At 36.1% G+C, this 21,870-nt stretch overlaps 1 protein-coding gene across 1 annotated transcript; it reads right to left on the reverse strand.

Annotated features, from left to right (window-relative positions):
• Positions 1–951: 951 nt before the first annotated feature.
• Positions 952–19,986, reverse strand: LOC140158727 (epidermal retinol dehydrogenase 2-like). The gene is made up of 6 exons (XM_072181921.1): positions 19,663–19,986; positions 15,496–15,668; positions 6,157–6,288; positions 5,268–5,512; positions 3,547–3,672; positions 952–1,084 (listed from the first exon to the last, which is right to left on the reverse strand). The coding sequence occupies exons 1-6, from the start codon at positions 19,802–19,804 to the stop codon at positions 958–960; spliced, it is 945 nt and encodes a 314-aa protein (XP_072038022.1). The 5' UTR covers positions 19,805–19,986; the 3' UTR covers positions 952–957.
• Positions 19,987–21,870: the final 1,884 nt, after the last annotated feature.

The following is a 21,870-nucleotide window of genomic DNA, read 5'->3' on the forward strand; positions in this document are numbered from 1 at the left end:
ATATATAGGCCATTAATTCCATTTTGTTATGGACTTGTGGTAAAAATATGGCACTTGTTACTGAAGTTGATCTTAAGGGATCGGATAACATCATTTGCACAGTATATTTTTTGTGGGACATGAGAGTGCATCAGACACATCAAATTGCATTTTGAATACAAGGAATGTCTTGATGATATCAAATATTTTGATTTTTTGAAATTTGCGATATAATTATAAAAATTTTATGGCAAATTATTAAAAATTGACATGTTGACATTTGACAGTTCTCAAATTTAACTTTATAAATCTAGTGATACATATTTAAGTGTATGCAGCTGGGAGGAAAATCCATCAATTTGAAATAATGACCATTTCTAAAAAGACCTAATTTTAGGTCTCTATCAGACTGTTAAATGTCAAAAAAAATTAATAATTTGCTATTAGAAGGATATTCCTGGTATTCAGAATGCAATGTAGTGTTTCTGATAGCAGGGGTGTGAGAGATCAGATTAAATCTGAATTCAAACTTTTTAACTTAATTATGTGGCTTTCGTTATCATTTACACTTGAATTTACAAATCAATCATTTTACTGTTTGTACTATACAACCTTTACATCAGGAATATGTCCAACATTTAGAAGGCAGTTTTTTATTTTTCGGTTTCTTTTCGCAGCAGTAATTATCAGTTTTCTAATGTGAATTCCTGTTCTCAGTTACAATTTTCCACTCAAATTCTTTTTTTTTTTGGGGGGGGCTTTGTTCCCACCTCCTGGCCCCCCCACCTTCACTGGCTACACCACTGAAAGTTCATGAGGCATTGATGTAGTTTTATTGTCTTCAACATGGCTGATGATATCCAAATACTTGAAATCAAATAGAATGAAATAATCGGTCAGCAAGATGTATGACATAATTATTGGATGAAAAGTTAGCAGCATCACCAAAATGAGAATGAATAGTCAGCTATGTATCCATTAGATGTCTTTATCAGCATGTCCAGTATAAGGGTCCATGTTAGTTATATCCTTGTCAGCATGTCCAATAAAAGGATCCATGTTAGTTACATCCTTGTCCAAAAGAGCAGCTTCAACTGGTATCCAACTAAAAATGAATTAGGGATTGAAAAATACCAATTTAGATATACATTACAGAGATTTGACAGCAGCATTGAATTTGAACGTTTTTATGTCAGGCGGATTTATCCGCCTGATATACTGTGAAGCTCTCAAATCTTCTTCTTTCTTCTTTAGTAGAACCAAAAATTGCTACTAGTGCCAGACGCTTGCACCAATTTTGACCAAACTTGGCCACAAGAAGCACTGACCCAAGCTTAATATAACTTCTACACGGATAGGGGTCAAAGGTCATGTAAGGGTTATTAGGGGTCATTTTGTGAAAATCTTTAAAATGCTACTTCTCCTTTAAATGACATGCTATGACCACCAAACATGGTCAGCAAGAACCGCTGGCCCAAGCTTCAAATAAGTTGTACCACAGATTGGGGTCAAAGTTCATGTAAGGCTTAATAGGGTCATTTTGTGAAAATATTTGCATGAAATGTAATGAAGCAGCTATCAGTAGAGGCAGCAATTTGGCAGATACCTTGTGCAGGGAAACAGCTATTTGATAACAAGAGATAAGCATATAGATTTGTTGCATGCTTGGGCATGTCTACTGGTGTGGTTTTAAGTTTCCAGGAAAATTAACAGTAAATATTGTGCTGCTATTTTGAAAATAAGAGATACATGTAAGAGTTGTTAGGTTTGGAAATTATGCTATCCCATGATGCATTTATGAAAATACACACTGAAGGTTTGGAAATGATGCTATCCCATGATGCATTTTTGAAAATACACACTAAAGGTATGTGATAAATGCTATATAGTTGCTTGTGCGGTGGGGATGGTGGTCAAATTATATTCCTTCCCATGATGCATTTATGAAAATCAATACATACACACTAAGGCTATATGGTAAATGCTATAGCAATAATGGTGAATACTAGTACTCGGGTGGGTGGGGGCGGTCAAATTTTGAAATATGTCCGATTGGGCTAAAACTTATATATAGGATCATGAAACATCAGCTATGGTCATCCAAGGTCAAATGTTACAGCTGCTCCGATGGGGCAGTAACCCTGGGAAAATGATCCCTGACACTTGGGGAGTATGATGCCGCAAAGGTCATGTGAGGTCAAAGGTCAGGTCAAATTTAAAGTTGCTCCGATAGGGCTGTAACTTCGGGAAAATGATCCCTGACAATTGGGGAGTATGAAACCACAAAGGTCATGTGAGGTCAAAGGTCAGGTCAAATTTTAAGTTGCTTCGATTGGGCTGTAACTCTGGGTAAATGATCCCTGACACTTGAGGAGTATAAAACCGCAAAGGTCAACTGAGGTCAAAGGTCAGGTCAAATTTAAAGTTGCTCCGATTGGCATGTAACTCAGGGAAACCAATCTCTGACACTTCATGAGTATAAAACAAGGTAATGCGAGGTCAAAGGTCAGGTCAAGTTGCTCCGATCGGGCTGTAACTTCCCTGACACTTGGGGAGTATGAAACCATAAAGGTCATCTGAGGTCAAAGGTCAGGTCAAATTGTAAGTTGCTCCCATTGGGCTGTAACTCGGGGAAATGGTCCCTGACACTTGGGAAGTATGTAACTGCAAAGGTCATCCGAGGTCAAAGGTCAGGTCAAATTAAATATTGCTCCGATAAGGCTGTAACAACTTGCGGAAAATGATCCCTGACACTTGGGGAGTATAAAACCATAAAGGTCATCCAAGGTTACAGGACAGGAAAGGTCAAATGAGGTCAAATGTTAAAATAGGCCCGATTGGGCTTAAATGTGATGCAAATTACCCTTGATATGAGAGAGCATGAGTAGTCAAATCAAGTTTACCCGAGGTCAAAGGTCAAATGAGGTCAATCAGAAGTCATCAACTGACATTCGTGGCTCGTGAGCCACAGTAGCTCTAGTTATTTTTGTTGTCATCCCAAAGCAATGTAAAAGGTAATAACTGATAACAATAATAAATTGCATTGTTTGTGGGTTTTTTTCATGTGATACAAGAATATACAACATTTGCCATGAAAATACCAACCTTGGCTCACTCAATATTTTCTCATATCACACTCCAATTATCCAAGATGGTAAACTGCATTATTATTATTGTGTGCTATTGATAAAAGGTTCATATTTAGACAATAACTGTGCACCATTTATTTTTAGGTCATTGTGTGACAACAGGTTTTTTGTTTTGGGCACAGGAATTTTTGAGGGGGACTAAAGGTATACTGCCCTACCATAATAAAAGGGCACAACTTAGCAAATGTGATTATTCTGAGATAATGGACAAAACCTGTGACATGTTTGCATTAACTTGTACACACGCAAAAATTGGATGTATGGAATATCAGTTTGAAATACTACCTGAAGGTATCTAAGGTGAAACCACAGAATTCTATACATGTGAATTTGTGAAAAACTTTTGGCAAAACTGTCAGGTGTGCATTCTTGAGAGATTGATTGAAATATGAGATTCAATAAAATAAAACCAACTTACCTTTTCATCCATTTCAGGAGGTATAGTAACCTTGGTATAAATATAACTCTCTGATTGGTTAACACTGCATGCATAATTTTCTCTACAACATATTCTGGTTCCAAAGCTGGTAAGAGACCAGGATATCTGAAAAACAATGCATACAGCTTTTGTTATAATAATAATTGTATACCTCAATTTGTTAACCACTTTAAAATGATGTATCGGAATCAGTTTACTACCTTCCTGTGGGAACCAGGTGTGACTCCTCATGGAGCCAGGGCTGTAGCAAGAGGGTGGGCGGGGAGGCCATGGTCTCCCCACGTTATGAGAATGAAAATATTTTTCTTTGTATTAATTTGGGCATTTATTTGTATTTTGGCCGCCACACATTTTTTTGTGATTGCCGCCACACATTTTTCAACCTTGCTACAGCCCAAACTTGCTCTGTTGACCAGCAAACACAACAAATTTGGCCGATTCCATTTAGGTGCAAGTTGAGACATGTGTAAATATTAAAATTAACCAATTTCATATTAGGCCATCTTAATTTAATTGTTTGTCTCAAAGCCCCCACACGCATTAGTAATATTACCCACTTTTTGCATGTTATTCCAGCTGGATTGAGTAAATTTCATTTTTTTCCAAAAATCCACCACAACCATCACACTTCTGACATCAGACGTAAAAATTGCATTAGTTGTAAATCTCAATGCATTTCTTCATCTTGAACACAGAGAAACTATACATGCATATTCCCACATTTTGCCTTTTTGTTTTTAAAACTGTGTTCCACATTAGGGTTTCAACTTTAAAAGGGCTTTGAGACTAACTATTAAATTAAGGTGGCCGTATACATCACACATGGCTTTAAGCATGCTGGTATACATATTTTACACTTTGATGTTACAAGCTTTCTTGGTAGCTCAGTTTTTGATAACACTGGTCCAGCCTAGATCCCCAGGTCTAGATCCAGATAGGTCACTTGGTGAGGATACTGGTTTAGTCTAGACCTAAATACTATAGGTCACAGTAGCTCGAGATACTCTAGCTAAAATACAGGTTTACATTTACTATCTTACATTATCTTGCTGTATTTCAGCTAGAGCTCCAAACGACAAGCTTCCGGGTTTTTTTGGAGAACAATACTATTGTTAATTGTGATAATATAGTAATTTTTGCCTGTAGCGATATTGACCAATATAAATTAAGCATTAATTATGATTAATTAGTTGATAGTTCATTAATAACAAGCATCGAAGCAGGATCGACGGTCGATGCAAAGATCGAACAAATTTGTTTCTGGTGCCTAAGCTGAATGCGATCTGTACTTTTGTAACATTCCGATCGCTTTTGATCACCTATTATCGGCGAATTTGCTTGAAAACACGTGAGTTCATGTTGTGTAAACATAATTAGCATAGACACAAATGAAATTACGATGCAATACAATGCAATTTGAATGCGCAGCAGATCTATAGAAATAACGTTGCCCGGTTTTATGCAGAATTATACCCTGTCTGGGTCACAGTTTAAAATCTTTGCAAGGTTTGGGTTGGTGCTTGGATTTATTTGGCACTACTTACGCCATTTTTCCGAAATCTTCATGTATCAAGGTCAATAAGGGAGACAATGCGTTGGATCAATATACTGACCTGTTTCTTCTTAAAATACTTTGTGATCATACTATTTACCTTGTAGTTTTACAACTACATGGAACTGTAAAACAAAAACAAACTTACTTGAGAGTTACACCTTTGAACATGCCAGTATTAATCAAATATGGATTGACTATGGTAAAGTTGACATTCTCAGCTCCTACAACAACAGCTTCTTTCTCCACAGACTCATGGAGTCCAACAGCTGCAAATTTACTCATGCAATAATCCGCCATTCCAGGTTGCGTTAAATGGCCAGCAAGGCTAGAAATTGTCACAACATGACCACGGTCATTCTTGAACATGTCTGGAAGGAACGATTTCAACATCTGTAGAAGAACAAATTGACAAAACAATTCATGTTTATATGAAGAGGGTAGTTGCAAAATCACTTGCAAACATTCAGCACATTTGAGTTGGATGGTCATGTATTATATAGTCCTAATTTTGTGTAAAATGTTGTTCTTTTTGCTCTCAAGGAGCATTTCCTTATTCATATCGTCTTTTCCTCTCAAGCACATAATGACCATATTGTTAAATTTGGTGTATTGGATCACACTGAATTCATATTTTCACTGCATTTGACATATTGATAATATTCAACAATAAATGATAGAATGATTATAATGGGGTCAAAATCTTTTATTGAAGCAAAATACATAACACAATGTTTCTATATGAATGAGGACCACTGTTCATCAAACTAAGGCGCCAAAATGTGGACCACTTTGACATTTAACTATTCGCTGTCGTAGTGCATGTTAGAATATGACCGTTGCTAGGTCAACTGGATCATGTTTTCTTTGTTACGAACCACTGATCGAAATGATCACAACACAAAGCCTATGGCATATCAAAATTCGGAACAGGTGTATGAGCCCATGCTTTTAGCAGTAACCAATTGTTAGCACTTAGTTGGTTACTAACATGCACGATGACAGCGAATATCTACAGTGTGAAGTATTTCACCTACCCAAACATGTGCCAGGGTGTTAACTTCCATTGTCTTGATAATCTTTGCATCGGGTGTATCCAATAGTTTAGTTCCTGACACAATACCTGCATTGTTGATAAGAATAGTAACTTCACCTACTTCCTCTTTCACCTGCAATCAATCAGGAAAAAATATTTTCATAAATCACACTAACATACACACCCCACGTACACACCCCTACAGACACACAAATCCCTGCATGATTGAAGTGCAGTCAAGAGGCAAATAATTCTGCATTAACAATTCTTCATAAAATCTAGATTTAATAACCAATGTCTATACTAATCCAACTTGTAGGCAAAAGATGGCAAACAAGATGGTTAGAGCCGAATGATCACTTTGTCAGTTTGACTATGTCGATGATGTCAAGAATAAGGTTTGCTATATATATATATCGAATATGAATGAAGATTCCCGGGAAAGATTCGCTATGTCAAATCTATCCCTATACCTAACCTAACCATATAATCCTAGCTAACCTAATTTCGTATTCAATATACATGTAGTAAACCTTATTTCATATTCAACATAGCGAACATTTTCGACATAGTGAACCAACAAGACTACATACAGTACAGGCAAAATAATGTAATAATAATAAATTTCATTGTCCTGTAAAAGAAAACATGATCAAAGGGTTATCAAGATGACGGAATCATAGGCAAATCCATGCAAAAGGGCAAATTGAGACAGAAACAGCCATCAGTTTTATTAGTTATTTTCTTCAATTGGTAACGAATACCTTGGCTGATACGTTACAGTATTAAACTCCCAGCAAACAGAAGTGTTTGTAAATGCTGTAAACATGCTTTGGTTTTGGTCTAAACGTTTTAAGAACATTTTAAATGTCGGGTTATATATGAAGGTCTTAAAATATTCTTAAAACGTTTTATATGAAAAAATCTTACACCTGATATCAATTAATACAAATACAATGGAGATCCTGGTTGTGGTATAAAACTACATTAGTTGGTAACAATCTTACACCTGATATCAATTAATACAAGTACAATGGAGATCCTGGTTGTGGTAAGACTACATTAGTCGGTAACAATCTCACACATGATATCAATTAATTCAAATACAATAGAGATCCTGGTTGTGGTAAGACTACATTAGTCGGTAACAATCTTACACCTGATATCAATTAATACAAGTACAATGGAGATCCTGGTTGTGGTAAGACTACATTAGTTGGTAACATTCTTACACCTGATATCAATTACTACAAGTACAATGGAGATCTTGGTTGTGGTAAGACTACATTAGTCGGTAACAATCTTACACATGATATCAATTAATACAAGTACAATGGAGATCCTGGTTGTGGTAAAACTACATTAGTTGGTAACAATCTTACACCTGATATCAATTAATACAAGTACAATGGAGATCTGGTTGTGGTATAAGACTACATTAGTTGGTAACAATCTTACACATGATATCAATTAATACAAGTACAATGGAGATCCTGGTTGTGGTAAGACCACATTAGTTGGTAACAATCTTACACATGATATCAATTAATACAAGTACAATAGAGATCCTGGTTGTGGTAAGACTACATTAGTTGGTAACAATCTTACACCTGATATCAATTAATACAAGTACAACGGAGATCCTGGTTGTGTTAAGACTACATTAGTTGGTAACAATCTTGCACTGATATCAATTAATACAAGTACAACGGAGATCCTGGTTGTGGTAAGACTACATTAGTTGGTAACATTCTTACACCTGATATCAATTAATACAAGTACAACGGATATCCTGGTTGTGGTAAGACTACATTAGTTGGTAACAATCTTGCACTGATATCAATTAATACAAGTACAACGGAGATCCTGGTTATGGTAAAACTACATTAGTTGGTAACAATCTTACACATGATATCAATTAATACAAGTACAATGGAGATCCTGGCTGTGGTAAGACTACATTAGTTGGTAACAATCTTGCACTGATATCAATTAATACAAGTACAATGGAGATCCTGGTTGTGATAAGACTACATAAGTCGGTAACAATCTTATACATGATATCAATTAATACAAGTACAACGGAGATCCTGGTTGTGGTAAGACTACATTAGTTGGTAACAATCTTACACCTGATATCAATGAATACAAGTACAATGGAGATCCTGGTTGTGGTAAGACTACATTAGTTGGTAATAATCTTACACATGATATCAATTAATACAAGTATAATGGAGATCCTGGTTGTGGTAAGACTACATTAGTTGGTAACAATCTTACACATGATATCAATTAATACAAGTACAACGGAGATCCTGGTTGTGGTAAGACTACATTAGTTGGTAACAATCTTACACATGATATCAATTAACACAAGTACAATGGAGATCCTGGTTGTGGTAAGACTACATTAGTTGGTAACAATCTTACGCATGATATCAATTAATACAAGTACAATGGAGATCCTGGTTGTGGTAAAACTACATTAGTTGGTAACAATCTTACACCTGATATCAATTAATACAAGTACAATGGAGATCTTGGTTGTGGTAAGACTACATTAGTTGGTAACAATCGTACACATGATATCAATTAATACAAGTACAATGAAGATCCTGGTTGTAATAAGACTACATTAGTTGGTAACAACCTTGCACATGATATCAATTAATACGAGTACAATGGAGATCCTGGTTGTGATAAGACTACATTAGTTGGTAACAATCTTACACCTGATATCAATTAATGTAAGTACAATGGAGATCCTGGTTGTGGTAAGACCACATTAGTTGGTAACAACCTTGCACATGATATCAATTAATACAAGTACAATGGAGATCCTGGTTGTGGTAAGACCACATTAGTTGGTAACAATCTTACACATGATATCAATTAATACAAGTACAATGGAGATCCTGGTTGTGGTAAGACTACATTAGTTGGTAACAATCTTACACATGATATCAATTAATACAAGTACAACGGAGATCCTGGTTGTGGTAAGACTACATTAGTTGGTAACAATCTTACACCTGATATCAATTAATACAAGTACAATGGAGATCCTGGTTGTGGTAAGACTACATTAGTTGGTAACAATCTTACACATGATATCAATTAATACAAGTACAATGAAGATCCTGGTTGTAATAAGACTACATTAGTTGGTAACAACCTTGCACATGATATCAATTAATACGAGTACAATGGAGATCCTGGTTGTGATAAGATTACATTAGTTGGTAACAATCTTACACATGATATCAATTAATACAAGTACAATGGAGATCCTGGTTGTGGTAAAACTACATTAGTTGGTAACAATCTTACACATGATATCAATTAATACAAGTACAACGGAGATCCTGGTTGTGGTAAGACTACATTAGTTGGTAACAATCGTACACCTGATATCAATTAATACAAGTACAATGGAGATCCTGGTTGTGGTGAGACTACATTAGTTGGTAACAACCTTACGCCTGATATCAATTTAATACAACAGTGGACTTCGGGTATATATATAAATGCGCATTTATAAATGCGCACGTGACATCTACAAGTCGCCATACCGTGTTCAACGATGTAAGGTACCCGGATGTACACAAATTCCACACGCAAAAGTATAGGCGAAAATGACAGGTTACAAGGAAAATTGGTTTTGCAAAATAGTGGCATTGATTGCAAAGGGCAAAATAATTTGACCCGAAACATAAACTCTTTATTTGGATTTTCCATCACGGAAAAAAAATGAATGACGGAAAAGCTAGATATAGCTGATTTAAAAACTTATATTTCATTATTTTCGTGCTAAATGGGCGTGGCAATTGGTCATATTGATGACGAAATGTGATTCTTACTGGCATTAAGGTCAGAACTGAGTAGCTGCCGATGATGTTATTTGATAATTTTTGCACTTGATGATAGGGAACTTAGGGGGCTGTCATTTTCTTCGGAAGGAATGGGTCATGGATTTATTTATTTGGGAGTCAAGAAAGTATTTCCCCTCATCCCCCCCCCTCACCCTAATTTTAACTCTAATTTTAACGTAAATTGATGAAACTATAACTTTAGCCCTTTTCGGAATAATGCCCCTCTCGAACTAGATGTCCCCGCCCGTCCTCCTCAACCCTAACTTACTCATTCGCTCGCTCACATTCAATCAATTAAGTATCAAAATGGACAAAAATCAAATTCAAAATGTGTGTTTTTGAGCACTTTTTGTGTGTCCCCCATGCTAAATCGGTAATCTGTACACCCTTCGACGTACAATTTAGAGTATAAACACGTAGAGGACTATACATGATCTAATCATCCCGACTGGAAGATGTTGAGGAAGACTCGTATACTATACATCACACTCATACGTTATAGGACAATTTGACGTACAATCACGTATGTGATGCATGGAGCTAGTATGGTAACTTATCGTCACACACTAGAGTCACACACATTATTTCATGGTATTATATATTGTAATTGTATACGTCAATTTTGTTCAGTTTGGTTCAAACGGCTTATAAAGTTTTACTTTACACGGAAGGGGAAACTTAGCAAAAAAACAATTAATTTATGAGTGTAAAAAAAAGGGGGGGTGAGTTTTGCCTAGCCGAAAGGGGGAACAAATAATATTTATAAAATTATAAGCAAAGTACATAAGTAAGTTTTGCCTAGCCGAAAGGGGGAACAAATAATATTTTATAAAATTATAAGTAAAGTCAATAAATAAATAAATAAATAAATAAATAAATAAATAAATAAATAAATAAATAAATAAATAAATAAATAAATAAATAAATAAATAAATAAATAAAAATTAGTTATGTTTGTAAATGGGGTGGGGTGCTGTGCAATAATCATGATCCTTCGATATCCATGATTTATCCTTGCAAATTTATAGCATCGAACCTCCAGCCAATGTTCCTTGCCAGTGCTAGCCACGAAACAAGGTCACAGCTGTAGCCACTCCCTCAATGGTCGCCATTTCAGTGATTGACAGTGATGTAATGCAAATATGGCGCTGGCCATCCCATCTGGTCACGTGCGCATTTATAAAAGCGCATTTATATATATATATAACCGAAGTCTACTGTACAAGTACAATGGAGATCCTGGTTGTGGTGAGACTACATTAGTTGGTAACAACCTTACGCCTGATATCAATTAATACAAGTACAATGGAGATCCTGGTTGTGGTAAGACTACATTAGTTGGTAACAATCTTACACCTGATATCAATTAATACAAGTACAATGGATATCCTGGTTGTGGTAAGACTACATTAATTGGTAACAACCTTACACCTGATATCAATTAATACAAGTACAATGGAGATCCTGGTTGTGGTAAGACTACATTAGTTGGTAACAACCTTACGCCTGATATCAATTTAATACAAGTACAATGGAGATCCTGGTTGTGGTGAGACTACATTAGTTGGTAACAATCTTACACCTGATATCAATTAATACAAGTACAATGGAGATCCTGGTTGTGGTAAGACTACATTAGTTGGTAACAATCTTACACCTGATATCAATTAATACAAGTACAATGGATATCCTGGTTGTGGTAAGACTACATTAATTGGTAACAACCTTACACCTGATATCAATTAATACAAGTACAATGGAGATCCTGGTTGTGGTAAGACTACATTAGTTGGTAACAACCTTACGCCTGATATCAATTTAATACAAGTACAATGGAGATCCTGGTTGTGGTGAGACTACATTAGTTGGTAACAATCTTACACCTGATATCAATTAATACAAGTACAATTGAGATCCTGGTTGCGGTAAGACTACATTAGTTGGTAACAACCTTACACCTGATATCAATTAATACAAGTACAATGGAGATCCTGGTTGTGGTAAGACTACATTAGTTGGTACCAATCTTACACCTGATATCAATTAATACAAGTACAATGGAGACCCTGGTTGTGGTAAGACTACATTAGTTGGTACCAATCTTACACCTGATATCAATCAATACAAGTACAATGGAGATCCTGGTTGTGGTAAGACTACATTAGTTGGTAACAACCTTGCACATGATATCAATTAATACGAGTACAATGGAGATCCCGGTTGTGGTAAGACTACATTAGTTGGTAACAATCTTACACCTGATATCAATTAATATAAGTACAATGGAGATCCTGGTTGTGGTAAGACTACATTAGTTGGTACCAATCTTACACCTGATATCAATTAATAGAAGTACAATGGAGATCCTGGTTGTGGTAAGACTACATTAGTTGGTAACAACCTTACGCCTGATATCAATTTAATACAAGTACAATGGAGATCCTGGTTGTGGTGAGACTACATTAGTTGGTAACAACCTTACGCCTGATATCAATAGAAGTACAATGGAGATCCTGGTTGTGGTAAGACTACATTAGTTGGTAACAACCTTACGCCTGATATCAATTAATACAAGTACAATTGAGATCCTGGTTGCGGTAAAACTACATTAGTTGGTAACAATCTTACACATGATATCAATTAATACAAGTACAATGGAGATCCTGGTTGTGGTAACTGGTAAGACTACATTAGTTGGTAACAATCTTGCACTGATATCAATTAATACAAGTACAATGGGGATCCTGGTTGTGTTAAGACTACAATAGTTGGTAACAATCTTACACATGATATTAATTAATAGAAGTACAATGGAGATCCTGGTTGTGGTAAGACTACATTAGTTGGTAACAACCTTACGCCTGATATCAATTTAATACAAGTACAATGGAGATCCTGGTTGTGGTGAGACTACATTAGTTGGTAACAACCTTACGCCTGATATCAATAGAAGTACAATGGAGATCCTGGTTGTGGTAAGACTACATTAGTTGGTAACAACCTTACGCCTGATATCAATTAATACAAGTACAATTGAGATCCTGGTTGCGGTAAAACTACATTAGTTGGTAACAATCTTACACATGATATCAATTAATACAAGTACAATGGAGATCCTGGTTGTGGTAACTGGTAAGACTACATTAGTTGGTAACAATCTTGCACTGATATCAATTAATACAAGTACAATGGGGATCCTGGTTGTGTTAAGACTACAATAGTTGGTAACAATCTTACACATGATATCAATTAATAGAAGTACAATGGAGATCCTGGTTGTGGTAAGACTACATTAGTTGGTAACAACCTTACGCCTGATATCAATTTAATACAAGTACAATGGAGATCCTGGTTGTGGTGAGACTACATTAGTTGGTAACAACCTTACGCCTGATATCAATAGAAGTACAATGGAGATCCTGGTTGTGGTAAGACTACATTAGTTGGTAACAACCTTACGCCTGATATCAATTAATACAAGTACAATTGAGATCCTGGTTGCGGTAAAACTACATTAGTTGGTAACAACCTTACACCTGATATCAATTAATACAAGTACAATGGAGATCCTGGTTGTGGTAACTGGTAAGACTACATTAGTTGGTAACAATCTTGCACTGATATCAATTAATACAAGTACAATGGGGATCCTGGTTGTGTTAAGACTACAATAGTTGGTAACAATCTTACACATGATATCAATTAATAGAAGTACAATGGAGATCCTGGTTGTGGTAAGACTACATTAATTGGTATTCATAACCTCATTAATAAACGCGATGCGTGCGATCCAATTACATTTAGTTATTTGTGAAAACGCGAACGCAAATCGAGGTCATTAATAACTCACAATTGACCGCAAAATGCGTAATTGTTCCAATGTCGCACACAATTGACCGGCGTTTGCGTGTTGTTGTGCGTCGAACAAACAGCGCGAGCGCTGGCTGCCGTATTTGGATTGCGCGCTTCCATATTTGGACAGATTGTGATACGCACTTTTGTTATTGGTCGTCCTGTTTTAGCCTGATCGATTTTTGGAAAGGGAAGATATAAAAATCATCTATTTTTATAAACTTTTAAGCAAAATTTTGTGTTATTTTGTAAGGTGAAGAGATTAAAGTGACGGTTATGAATGAGGTTAATAACTTTGCATCGGTAATTTGTCGGGCATTGTGAAAAATCTAAACATTTTGCTTTGGACCTCGGAATATCCTCGGGCTGCGCCCTCGGATATTCCTCGGTTCCAAAGGCAAAATGTTTAGATTTTTCACAATGCCTCCAAATAACCGATGCGCAGTTATTAACCTCTAAACAACCTTACACCTGATATCAATTAATACAAGTACAATGGAGATCCTGGTTGTGGTAAGACTACATTAGTTGGTAACAACCTTACGCCTGATATCAATTTAATACAAGTACAATGGAGATCCTGGTTGTGGTGAGACTACATTAGTTGGTAACAACCTTACGCCTGATATCAATAGAAGTACAATGGAGATCCTGGTTGTGGTAAGACTACATTAGTTGGTAACAAGCTTACGCCTGATATCAATTAATACAAGTACAATGGAGATCCTGGTTGTGGTAAGATTACATTAGTAGGTAACAATCTTACACCTGATATCAATTAATACAAGTACAATGGAGATCCTGGTTGTGGTAAGACTACATTAGTTGGTATCAATCTTACACCTGATATCAATTAATACAAGTACAATGAAGATGGTTGTGGTAAGACTACATTAGTTGGTAACAATCTTACACCAGATATCAATTAATACACGCGCAATGGAGACTTTGGTTGTGGTAAGATTACATTACTGGGTAACATTCTTATACCTAATATTTTTTTGGAACTGTGCACCCATAACATTTCTAAAAATGTTAAAATGTTTTTGTAAAATATATTTTGGCAAACATTTTATCAACATTGAATAACATTATGTCAGAATGTTTTGGATCAAGTTTTCAAATATGTATTCTGTATGATATGAAAACGTTTTGTACCCTCTATACGATAACCCGACATTTTAATGTTTTCTGTAAAACGTTCTGTGTTTGTTGTGTAACTAACACTACTCTTCTGTATACACTGAACATAAATAAAAGTTTGGAAAACAAAGCTGATGTTGTTTGGAACATGGCAAAGTCTTCATAATTTTAAGAACGTTTCTCTTGTCCATCGTTGTCTGTGGAATAAAGAAATTGAAAGAAGAGTTGAATGTGCCACTCTCTGCAAACATAAACATGATGAGAGGGGGTTAGTGTAAAGAATCGGGGGCAAAGACCAGTGGTGAAACAACTAAGACATGATCTACCTACATGCTTACCTTGGCAGCTGCTTCATATACATCTTCTTTCTTGGATATATCACAGACATAGGTATGTGCTCTTCCTCCCATCTCTCTCACCAATCTTGCCCCCTGTACCCCCCCCACTGGCTACACTACAGTCTACATGCTTACCTTGGCAGCTGCTTCATAGACATCTTCTTTCTTGGATATATCACAGACATAGGTATGCGCTCTTCCTCCCATTTCTCTCACCAATCTTGCTGTAGCTTCATTACCACTCTTATTGATATCCCACAGCACTACCAATGCACCACGTTTAGCAAATTCAACTGCCATCAATCGACCTACGGTTGAAAAAAAAGAATTAGTATGTAACAAATAGTTGATGTATGCAGATACATTACACATGGGTAAGTTTGAACCTTTATTGTGTGCAAAATGTTCAGGACCGAGACCCAGTTCCCCCAGAATGCCATATGTTGGAGGTACCACTTGGGGGAGGCAAGTTGCACTGCTACCAGAGGTAATTAACATCAAGTATTACACAATAAAGAATGGTTACTGGAATACCGGCATATGTTTGAGTAGAGTATTGAAGTGATCCTGTAGACTGCGGAACTCAGTCCTCAATGATAGTCAGTCATTTATCTTTTGGTCGTTATATGACTATCATTTGAGGGACTGAGTTGTTATAATATATCTTCCGAGGTGCAATTTCAGACAATAGCTGGGGATTAGTGGGGCAGAGGTTATCTATTGAATCCTTTCATGACCACTGAAGCATAGTCAAGCCTGCCAAGGACACTCGGCACAAATTGAAAGACCATCACAAAAGAATGCATGCATGTCAGGTCATCGACACCAATTTGGTGTTTGTTATGACACAAATTTTGTGTCTGTTATGCACCTCGAAATATGTACCTTAAAGTCTGTATCTAGTGATCCTGTGTGTAATTTTGGTTCATTTTGATACACATGATTTTAAGATATGACCTTGTGAATATTATAAGTTTCTTTTTTGGCTTAGTGTATTACTGTAGTAAGGATTCAGAAAATTAGATACAATTTGACCTATCTAGAATGTACTGTTCTTGCGTTATATCCAAAAATGTCGAAGGTCAAGTGTTTGGCTGTGTATCAAAACATCAAAATGCTCCGGTTTTTGACAAAAGAGGTGTGACTTGAACTTCGTTTTGATAACACAATTCAAAATAATAAAGATGGAATTGCACAATCGGGAGGTTTCATTATCGAAGTAATGCATCACTAAATAGGTCAAGGTCAATAGGCCTCAATGAGACCTGGCCTATTTTGCTGTGAAACATCCTTGACTGTGCACTTGTACTCTATCTTTATCAAAACGAACATTTTGATGTTTTTGACCTCCTATAGGTCTTGTCTTTATGTTGGACCCCATTGGAAATAAGTTTAGGCCTACACATTTGCAGCCAGTGCCGTACTATTAAGCGCGCTTCAGACTCCGTATTGTACGTACAATATTGTATGTACAATACTTTTCGTGACGTCAAAAAGTATTACACGTGCAATAAGTAGTATGTACCGGGAAAATATATATTTTGCTACAATCATTGGTTGCTTAATTGATACGGAGTTGCCAAATTTCTAAGAGTTCTAAATTTAGTGAGTGCACGGAATGATGAACATCTTTTAATGTCTTCTTGTATTCAACCATAATACCTACCATGATTCAACTGTACTTGAATTATTATATAATCAATGGGCACCTTTTTAAAGTTAATAATACGTCGTATTGGCATAGCATTCGTTACATTATAACACGCTGTGTTATGAATTTGCAACACCTTTTTACATATTGATATCGTTGAGGCATGTTATGATAGGCCTACTTATGATCATCACAATACATCCATAAACGTGTTAATGCAGTAACCGTAGCGTTAGGGGCACGGAAGCCCCCCAATTGATCTGAAATATTAGAAAATCCCATAGGAAAACTGCCGAAAACGGCTTGTGCCCCTCCCCCCTCATCAGAACCGGATGCAACGCCTTCTATACTTTTTCATTCATTAATTATAGGCGTATTAATAGTAATGCGTCGAGTTTTTAAAAAGTAATATCCGCCTTTTTACTTTCTTTTTGAAATGACATACGGTACTTGTTACAAAAACAAATCAGCATGGAAAACATTTTTTTTCGTCAGAGGCAGATATTTGGCCTATTCAGTGTCATAAAGCTTCAAAATAGACGATGTTTTAAAATCATTTTTAAATGGCTATTTATTTTTCAACCTTATTGTTTGTATTATTTTGTAATGTTCACACAATCTGAACATGTGCTTGTAGGACAACGATTTTGAATTAAACATGTTAATTGTGATAATTATTTTAATTCCCCTAGTTCACCACAGTTAAGCGTCCAAAATTGTAAGTGGGTTTTCTTTTATTTAACCTCATTATTTCGCTAAAATTACTCGAAAACCCTCCTAAGAGTTGTTGTTACTAATAAACATTTCATAATTTTGGGCAAAGGATAGCCAAATAGTTGACCGAAATCGTATATTTGCACCAATATTTGACTGAAATCGTATATTAACATTACCGCCCCTTCGTGGCTTTATTGCAAGCCAAAGTGTGAAACGAGATTACTTGAAATATATATTTCAGAGTTGAAAGAGTTTCAAACCTACGAATATATTTCTGAAATATGTCTCTCTGATTGGTTGATGGTCAAGAGGATTACGGCATTCTCAAAGCCTCTTGCTGTAATTCTCTAATCGATATCTATTATAGGACCGATCTTCTGAAATCCATACAACCGTGTCAAATGAAATAGTCTCGAATCATAATTTGTGCACGATACAACGTTGATACGTCAGATTTCGGAATTTTATTAAAAATAGGCATAAATCACATTGAACTTGTTGAATGCTGGCAAAAGTATAGATAAAATAACTATGGGTCGAATTTACATTAATCAGTGTCCTGGGGCCAGGATAACATTTAGGACTCCTTCGAATTCTAAAACAATACTTCGCCAAATGTCCTTGCTTTCATTTTCTCATTTAATTTGTTTTAATTTTAATTAATTTCTTTATCCACTGGCTCTCTGGTAAATCCGGTATTGCCAAATATTTCTTGTCCATTACCCGTGTTAATCTATTTATTTATTAAAATGAACCATCTATTAAATTCCTATAATACAATGTATAGGCCTAGTGTATTTGATAACAAATTTGTTTTTATTTTTGATTGGAATTTGGGTTCCATTACACGATTTCATAATAAGATATGTTTGGGCATGGCGGAATTAGTATATGATTAAAAATAGACATACTCTTAAGCCCCTTTTTAGGCCTAATGTTTGTAGGCCTACATTATTGATATCAATTATGTACAAAATGCAAAAGAATGTATATATATATTTGATTGTTTTGTAAACATTAAATGTGATGTTTACTCATAATTATGTCTGGAAAGTCAGGGAAAAACTAAGGAGTATCGGTATTTAGTTTCCTGGGAAAGTGGATCAGATGAACAGTGAGTAAAAACATTTGCCCTAAATCTTTATTTGATTTTTATTGTTTTATGAATTTATTAGGGTTACTGGTAAAGTGCAGAAAAAACCTCCAAACGCACTCTAGGATTTTTCATCAGCAGCAGTAGAAATTTCTCTTGCATAGATTTTCTGATGACCTCGCTTGGATTTAGCAAACAATGAACCGTCAGGGTTATAGCGCGTTATTTAATCTGATTCAACTCGTCGTGGGACGTATATTTATTGCACGTGTAATACTTTTGACGTCACGAAAAGTATTGTACATACAATATTGTACGTACAATACGGAGTCTGAAGCTAGCCTTACGCTGACTTTCGTATTCGGCGAGGAGGACGATTTCGACCTCCTGGTTTGTTTACAAACAGAGAGGTAGACAAAAGACCGTTCAGCTTGTCCAAACACTCAAGTATCTGAAGGATGGTCCACAATAGCGTGATTCACGTAAAATGAATAGGGATTAAAAAGCTGTCACGTAGAACCATGTGCTTCTATTGTCCAATTTGCCATCAGGATTTCATATGGAAACAGTTCAGACCCAGAACAGGATCATGTCAGAAATTAATATTTTGTTCTGGGTCTGATTATTCGGACTAATTTGCAGCTAGACTTTATGGATTATCCTGGCATTTCGGCTTTTTGGTGTCTTTGCTTGTATCCATGTGTTTCATATGCTAAATTTGTGATTGATTATATTTATTGTTCGTGTCGATTTTGCCGAATAAATATGAATGAATGAATAGCGCATGCATTTTGAATAAAACTTATTATGATACGGATGTATGATATGATTGGTATCTTACCTATTCCACTGCCAGCCCCAGTAATCAATACCGTCTCATCAGCAACAGATTTCTTCCTAGGCGGTATGATCCATAGCATCCAGGATCGTACTATGTAATACGCCGTCAACACAGTCATCCATAGTAAATTTAAAACGGCCATCTGCAAAAATGTGTAAGGAAAACAAGTTTCAATTACCTCCACTTCGCAGGTTGCCCTTTAATCATAGCTATCGAGAGAAAAAAATCCACCGAAATATAAGCCAGGTATAGGTAGCCCGGGTTCAATAGACCTAGTATAACATGAAAAGCCCAAATGTAAAGTACAAATAGAATGTCACGGAGAGCTGCCTCCGGACAAAGTTACCAAGGATTTATTTCAGCACAGTCCAATAAACATGATAAACATGACAAAAATCAATAGACGTTTTGAAGCCAAAGATTTATTTTTGACGGACTAAATATTTTAGTAATGCGTTGTATGAAGCTGATTATTTCAAATTTGGACATTATCTCCATTATTATCATAAGTACTCGACAGTATTATTTATTTATTGAACCAGAGCATGTTAGTCTTCCAGCTTAGTTCTTTTCTAATCTTCTTTTATTATGTTTAAGTTTACCTGGATACCATAGGAAAAACTCGGACTGCACACCATCAATCATAGGGCCTGCACTTTGGCTCGTTTTTTTGCAGGTTTACATGGTCCAATAATCACAAGATGACTGACATGTGGTAACAAAGGAAGCAGTCAGTACAATTTGATTATGTCCCATATGATTGGCCATTCAAGACACCCCTGTGAATATACTATAGCGGCCTTTTCAAAATATAATACCTGTTTGCTTGACTGTATTGACAATACCCGGGAACAATACACACAGTATATGCATTGGACAAACTTTTTTACAATAAGCATGATAAGTGATGATGTGACCTCCAGATTTATACATCGTTCGTCTCGCACACTGACAACATTTGATTGAATGGACTGTAGGCTACTGCGCCGTGATTACGGTGAAGGACACCGGTTCAAATCCTTTGTTTGGAGCCAATCGATAAAAGCATGCAGGGCTTCTATACCCATGTACAGTTTATCCCTACATAACATATGTCTTGAATACGCTGGCAAAGTTATGTAATAATCGGATTAATACTTTAGCAGTAGGTAAAAACAAGTTTTGAATAATCCGCGCTATAAAGTCCCATTCAGTGATCCCAGCGAAAGTGAAAAAAAAAATCAAATTGTTACGTTTATAAATTTTTTTATTATAACAAATGGCAAAAAAACAAAACAGGAAAACGACAGTATTGACGAAGTTGAAGCCCCATTCAAATACATGTAGCCAAATTATATACCGTCAGTACCGGTATGTAAATTTAATACAGACTCACGTAAATGCATTATTTTTTGTCTTAGACACACGGTTTTCGGCTGAACCACTGCACTAGCAAGCTACTAGTATGTTAGCACATCTATGACAATGACGAAAGGTACAAAATCAGTCATAGGCCTTTAGATAGCAGAAGACACAAAAGTGGTGTTTTATGACCTTTGACATTCTTTTGTGGCGAGTGGCATGGTCTTTCAATTCACGCCGAGTGTCCTTGACAGGTTTGACTATGCTTCAGTGGTCATGAAAGAATTCAAAAGATAACCTCTGCCCCAATAATCCCAAGCAATTGTCTGAAACTGCTCCTCGGACCCGGGGGTCACTCCCATTGTGGCCTGTACACCATCCGCGATAATGAAAACGCGTAAAAGGGTCGTTTTTCGTGAGTAGGCACGATACTCGCGTATCGCGTTTATGGTGTCAAAAACATGAAAAATTGGAAAAAAGGGTAGCAAAATTGCAATTTCTAAATACGCGGAAATGAAATTTAGGGTATGAAATTTGATGTTAGGAATGAAATCCCTGTTTAGGGTGTCGTTTTAGCCAAGGGTTAAATCCTTGTTTAGGGTGCTTTTCAAAAGTTGATTATCGCGGATGGTGTACAGGCCACAATGGGAGTGACCCCCCGGGTCCTCGGATCATATGAACTCAGTCCTCAAATGATAGTCATAATAATGTCCAAAATATAAAAATTACTGACTATCATTGAAGACTGAGTTCCGCAGTCTAGTATCCAAAATCTGAATTTTGATGATTTTTACGATCGTCGGGATGAAAAAAATCAAAAAATCACTGAATGGGCCTTTAGTTCCCTCTCCTTACCCTGGCAATATA

Source organism: Amphiura filiformis, chromosome 8 (genome assembly GCF_039555335.1).
Source record: "Amphiura filiformis chromosome 8, Afil_fr2py, whole genome shotgun sequence".
NCBI lineage: Eukaryota > Metazoa > Echinodermata > Ophiuroidea > Amphilepidida > Amphiuridae > Amphiura > Amphiura filiformis.